Source organism: Pteronotus mesoamericanus, unplaced genomic scaffold, assembly GCF_021234165.1.
Source record: "Pteronotus mesoamericanus isolate MK-2021 breed Mesoamerican mustached bat unplaced genomic scaffold, CSHL_Meso_final contig_436, whole genome shotgun sequence".
NCBI lineage: Eukaryota > Metazoa > Chordata > Mammalia > Chiroptera > Mormoopidae > Pteronotus > Pteronotus mesoamericanus.
This window is the reverse complement of record NW_026555164.1, coordinates 207,105-212,659: the sequence shown is the minus strand read 5'-3', so window position 1 is coordinate 212,659 and position 5,555 is coordinate 207,105. Positions and strand designations below refer to the sequence as shown.

At 70.5% G+C, this 5,555-nt stretch overlaps 1 protein-coding gene across 3 annotated transcripts; it reads right to left on the bottom strand.

Annotated features, from left to right (window-relative positions):
* Positions 1-775: 775 nt before the first annotated feature.
* SAMD10 (sterile alpha motif domain containing 10) lies at positions 776-4,005 on the bottom strand. Of its 3 annotated transcripts, none has more exons than XM_054577478.1 (5): positions 3,889-4,005; positions 1,926-2,107; positions 1,676-1,847; positions 1,177-1,317; positions 776-985 (listed from the first exon to the last, which is right to left on the bottom strand). In XM_054577478.1, exons 1-5 carry the CDS (start codon positions 3,977-3,979, stop codon positions 963-965), a joined length of 609 nt encoding a protein of 202 aa, XP_054433453.1. In that variant the 5' UTR covers positions 3,980-4,005; the 3' UTR covers positions 776-962. The 3 variants fall into 3 exon arrangements, with proteins under 3 accessions (XP_054433453.1, XP_054433454.1, XP_054433455.1); XM_054577479.1 differs by having other exon boundaries at positions 1,217-1,317; XM_054577480.1 differs by lacking the exon at positions 3,889-4,005 and adding an exon at positions 3,168-3,224.
* Between the last annotated feature and the right edge of the window lie 1,550 nt (positions 4,006-5,555).

Genomic DNA, 5,555 nt, shown 5'->3' with positions numbered 1-5,555 from the left:
AGCCCCACCACCCCTGAGGTTCGCAGGGCCCCCAGGGAGTGGCAGGCTGGCGGTGGGGGAGCAGGCGGGGGAGACTGCAGGACAGCCCCGCCCTCGGGCCTTCGGAGTGGTTGCTGGCTGCCGGCCGGGTCTCCCGGGGGCAGGCATGGGGGCGGCCTGGCCCTGAGGCCCGTCTCTCGGGGGGAATCGGGGTTTTCCTGGGCAAGGGGTGGTGGGAGTACCCGCCCACGGATGGGCCCCCCGCGTGGCCTCCATGAGCCCAAGAGGAGGGAAGCTTCCCAAACCTACAGCCAGGACGTGGCGCAGCCTGGCGCTGAGAGCTGGGTGCCTACGCCCAGCCATGCTTGGGTCTCGGGTGCTGGAGCAGTCCTGGGCCTGCCTCTCCTCGGCTCCGTGGACAGCTGCCGGCGCGGCGAGGGTCTCATAAATGAGGAGGGAGGGCGCCGGGCAGGTGCCTGGGCGGGCGGGTGCTGGGCCTGGGCGGGGCAGGGCTGGGCCCACAGCAAAGGGAGCCGGGCAGTTTGCCCGCCCCTGTGGGCAGTCCCCGAAGGGCTGGGGGGTGTGGAACGGGACGCGTGGGCTGCCAGACTGACCTCCGGCTCTGGGAGAGGACAGGGGTGAAGGGACTATAAACGCACACTCCCCGGGAGCCTGGAGGGGCACCCAAACCCTGCTGCGGCTCCGGGCAGCTGCCCCGATGCCGCCGGCAGCACCAGGGCGCGGGCGGGGGCTCCGGTCCTGGGAGGCGGGCCCACATTCGCGAAGCCCCCACCAGCCCAGTCGCTGGCACGGCCCGGCGTGCGTGACCCCAGGAGGCAGGAGGAGGCCCCCTGGGCCCACCTGTCCACCGGGCCGGGCCTGGCCGCTGGCCGCTCCTGAAGGTCCAAGAGGGGCCGTGCCTCGTCTTTGCCACGGGCTCCGGTCACAGTGCTGGGGTCTGGGGTTCAGGCCTCGGGCAGCAGCTAGGACATGTGTCCGAAGGAAGCTACGGTGGGCAGGTGAGGAAGAGCGGGGCCTCTGGCATCGTCCACGCTGCCACAGGCGCAGGCCAGCCCTCGCTGGGGTCCCACGGCCCCCTCCTGAGGTCCGCCCGCCCACCTTGCAAGCGGGGGCCTTGCAGCCCAGCCCCCCAGGCCTCCCCAAGCCTCTCAGGCACGCCTGGCCATTCCCGCTGACCTTGGCTGAGCAGCTGCAGGCTCCGCCCCTCCTCGCGCACCTGCAGGCGCAGCACCTGCTGCAGCACCTCCTGCCGCTGGGCCTCCTGGGCCAGCCCCATCCGCTGCAGCTTCTCCGCGTTCAGCCGCAGCAGCACCCGGCCTGGAGCGGGGGAAGGGGTCGGGCCGAGGTCAGCCCCGGACGGCACCGGGAGCCAGAGCAGAGAGAGCGTGCGCGTGGGAGAAGGGGGCGGGGGGCACAGGCTCTAAGGCGGAGACAGAGGAGGGGGAGAGAGGTGGGGGGGAGACAGAAACTCAGGTCAATTCGGAGAGAGGGAGAGAGGGAGAGACACGGATGGATGGAGACCGAGCAGAGAAAAGCCAGATGGAAACCGACAGAGGCTGGAGAGGCGAAGGGCGGTCCTGCAGGGAGGAGCGCAGAAGGGGAGGCAGGAGGAGGGAGAAAGGGGAGGGAAGCAAGAGGGGCAGAGGCGGACCCGTGCCCACCCCGCCCACGGCACCGGTGATGGCGTGCTGGGAGAAGGCCTCCACGTAGACGAGGTAGTTGTGGGGACAGTGCTTCTTCAGCCACTTGCAGACGTCCTGCTGGCTCCACAGGACCACCGGCCTCGTCAGGCCCCCCAGCGAGGGGCTCGTGTGGTACAGGCCGTAGTGGTCCGCGCAGAGCCGGCCCTGCGGGCGAGAGCGGGGGCAGCAGATGCAGTGAGGAGGCGGGGAGGGTGGGCCGGGCTCTGTGCGGAGGCTGCGTACCTGGGCAGCCTCTGTGCCGGGCTGCTGCAGGAGCTTGACCGGCCGGCCGCCAGCGGCCCTCTGGCTGCGTGAGTCATGCCACGTGAGGCTGGTGCCCGGGGTCCGGGGCAGGTGGCAGGGGATGCTCTCCGCGGACACCGTGTGCTCCAGGAGGGTCCGGCAGAAGCTGAAGTGGGCAGTAGCTGCAGAGCAGGGGTGGGCGGGTGGTCAGGGGCGAAGCCGGGGCTCCTCTCCCTGCTCGGCCGCCTCCCCTCCGCTGAGGACGCAGCCACGCGCTCAGCAGGCGGCTCCCAAGCCCCCGCAGGCTGCAGGAAGCAGCAAGAGCTGTCCTGAGGACCCCACCCAGCTCGACAACAAGAACAAACACCTTTCCCTCCAAGTCCAACGCCCACGTTCCAGGGAGCTGGGCTGGCTGTGCTTAGACTAAAGAGAGAAAGTGCCCACCAGGGAGCCCAAGACTTACAGATGGGGGCGGAGGGGGGGTTACCCTGGGAGAGCTCTAGCCTCACCCTTGCTTCCCGCGCACCCACAGGACCTGCCGGCAAGGCCTGTGCGGGGGGAGGCCCTGAGTGCCCCGCCGCGCACCCCCGCAGATGGACCCAGTCTCCGACGCCCGAGCCGAGGCTTGGCCCTGCCCAGCATGCTCACTGGTTGTGACTCATCGACAAGAAGCCTGGCCTGGGGCAGCTGACACCCAGGGCTCCTGCTCCCCGCCTCCCACGGGGCCCAGCCCGGACGGTTTCCGTCCAGCCGGCACGGGCTGCTCAGGACGGTGCTGGGGACCGCGGTCTCCGTCTGGAGCTCTCTCTCCACCCACACCAACTTTGTCACATTCATTGAGTTTTAGTTTTGTTATCGTTTGCGGGCTCACTGCTGACTTGAGTCGGGGGAAGGTAGACACCGGGACAGGCCCCTCCCAAGAGGCCTGGGCCCAGAAACACTGTGAGTGGACGAGCGGGCAGATGGAGCCCTGCATGATGTCCGTGAGCCAACAGAGCCCTGGGGACGGATGGGACACTGGGCCCAGGCCTGCCCCATCTTTACGGCATCCAGGCCCTGACTCAGCAGCCAGGGCCAGGTTCCCGGGCCAGGTCCGCTCCCCCGGGAGAAGGAGAGACCCCCTCACCTCTCCCCACGGGGGGCTGGGTTGGGCCCTGTGCCCCGGTCACGGGGGAACCCACATCTTACCCTCCTCCTCCCCCCGGAAGTGTCATGGACCTAGCCTCTCCCCCCCATTCTCACAACGCTCCTTCATCGCGGGACCCTATGCGACTCCCAGTTTGAGGTGGAGGGTCCGAGTGTGGCCAGTGTGGCTGCCACCTTGAGGTGGCTTCTTGCTCCGTGGGAAATGGCTTATCCTAAGCCGGCACCTTTCAGGGAGCGGGCGCCTGGGTCGCTGGGCTCCCTTCCCTTCCCGGCCCGGCCCGGCCCTGGCGAGAGCGCGCGGCTCCGGGCAAACCAGTCCGACACCTCCGTCAGCGCTGCACCTGCCCCGGGCCAGCTGGGTCCCGCCCATTTCCGGCCCGCGCTCGGGTGGGCTCTCTGTCCAGGCGTCCGTCCTTCCCTCCTCTCGGCCCCAATGTCAGAATCCCAGCAGAAAATGGGGAGGGGTCGGCCGAGCCCGGCTGTGGCTTCTGGCGCCTTCTCGGCCCCAACGCTAGGGCTGCGGAGGGTTTTTTTCCGAGCGAAAAAAATGGGACCGCACGGTGGTGCCAGCCTGGGGACGGGAGCCCTGGTCTGTCACCTCCCCCAAGCCAAGGGTGCGTTCATCCCCCAGGCCTGAGGCCGCGCCACCCACTGCCCCCGGCACAGGACAAAGACACCAGGAACCCGGCTCGGCCAGGGCGCGCCCCCCACTCTGCCGCCGCCGCCGCTCGGAGTCCGCCCGGTCCCGCCCCCGTCCCTCTCGGTCGCCAAGCCCCCAGCCCGCGACATCTCCGCGCCCCGGTCCAGCCCCGCTCACCGTCCACATCCCGGCGCTCCCCGAAGCCGGCGCGCACAGCCCCGGCACGGCCTCGCGGGGGGCTCAGCTTGGTCCTCAGCTCCGTGAACATGGGGCCCGCGCACACGCCCCTCGCCGGGCGCAGGGCGGCCCTTGTGGCCGGCGGGGAACGCGCGCCACCGCCCCGCCCCAGCCGGCCCCGCGCCCGAGCCGGTCCCCGCGCCCGGCGAGTCTGCGCGGCGAGGCACCTGCCGCTGAGCCCTGAGTGCTGGGCGCGCTCCAGGAGCTCGGAGGTGTGTCGGCGGCGCGCTGGTCTGCGTCTGCACAGGGCGTCCGCCGGGGCGAGGGGCGCCCGTGCGCACCTGGGCAGGGCCCCGAGGACGCGTGACTGTGCACCGACTGGGGTCCAGGCCTCCGCGGGGGCCTCTCAGGCAGGGAAGTGGGGACACATTCGTCGCCTCTGTGTGTGTGTTGGGTGGGGTGGATGGAGACCCGACGCGCCCCTGGGGCCTCCTGCCTCCCGGGCCCAGGTCAAGGTCCAAATCGACCCCTTCCAACCACGTCCCTCCTCTCCCGCCTCAGTTTACTCCTTTATTTTACACGTTCTCCAAACTTTTCCACAGGGGCCTCCCTGAAGTGGGCACTTGCCTCCCAGAAGTCAGCTCGACCCCCCCCCCCTTGCCCTACCACACTGTGAACTCCGGCAGTACCGCCGGGGGCTGCCCCCTCCCCTCGGTAGGCCCCGAATCTGACTCAGAGCCCAGGACTTGGCATCGAAAGGCTGGGCCCAGGGAAGAGAAACTGCAAGGAGGCTGTGGCAGAGGGGGTGGGGGGTTGCTCCAGGATACGGGGAGAAGGGCCAGGGCGGGCCTGGGGGCTGCCAGGCCTGCAACCTGAGCGATGCTCGCTCTGCCAGGAGCCTGCGTCTCGCCCCAGGTTCACGATGGGGCCCCGGGGGGCGCGGGGCCCAGCGGGACTGTACAGAGCACAGCCATGCCCGTCCACCCACAACTTGAGCTCAGCGGCGACCTGCAGGCACGCTCCCCAACACGCACACTCGGGGAGGTTTGCACGGAGCCCAACCGCGTGCAGCCGTCGCCCCGACCACGTGCTGACTTGTTCCCGACGCATCTGCTGCGTCTGTTTATTGTCCTCCATCAGCGCTCTAGAGCTGGCCTCGCTGCCCTGAGCGCGGCACGAGGGGTGGGTGGGGCCTGTGTGCGCGTAGGAGCGCTGAGAGCAGGGCTGGCACAGGAGACCCGCAGCGGGTCCCGGGGTACCCACAGTCACGAGCCCCCCCGCCCCCGCCCTGCACAAGCTCAACGCAGCTGCGGGAGTGCGAGGTACAGTGCGGCCCCGCTCGGGCATCTGGGCCCGCCCCGCCAGGGCGGCCGGCGGGGCTGGGAGAGGCAGGGGTCCTTGAGGAGCATGCAGAGAGCGCAGGCAGCGGGGACGACCTGGCTCGGTTCCGAGGTCCCGCAGGGGTCGCCTAGGAGGGAGTCGCTCAGGACCCCTCCAGCCGCCTGTCCGGCCTCCCCGCCGCCAGAGGGCGCTCCAGCTCCTGCGCTGGCCGCATCTCCGCCCCTCAGCCGCGGCCGGAGGTCGCGTTCCCGGAACTTCCGCCCGGAGGCTCCGAGGTGGGCGGGGCTTCGTGCGGACTGCGTGCTCTGCTTCCGGAGCGCGGGTGA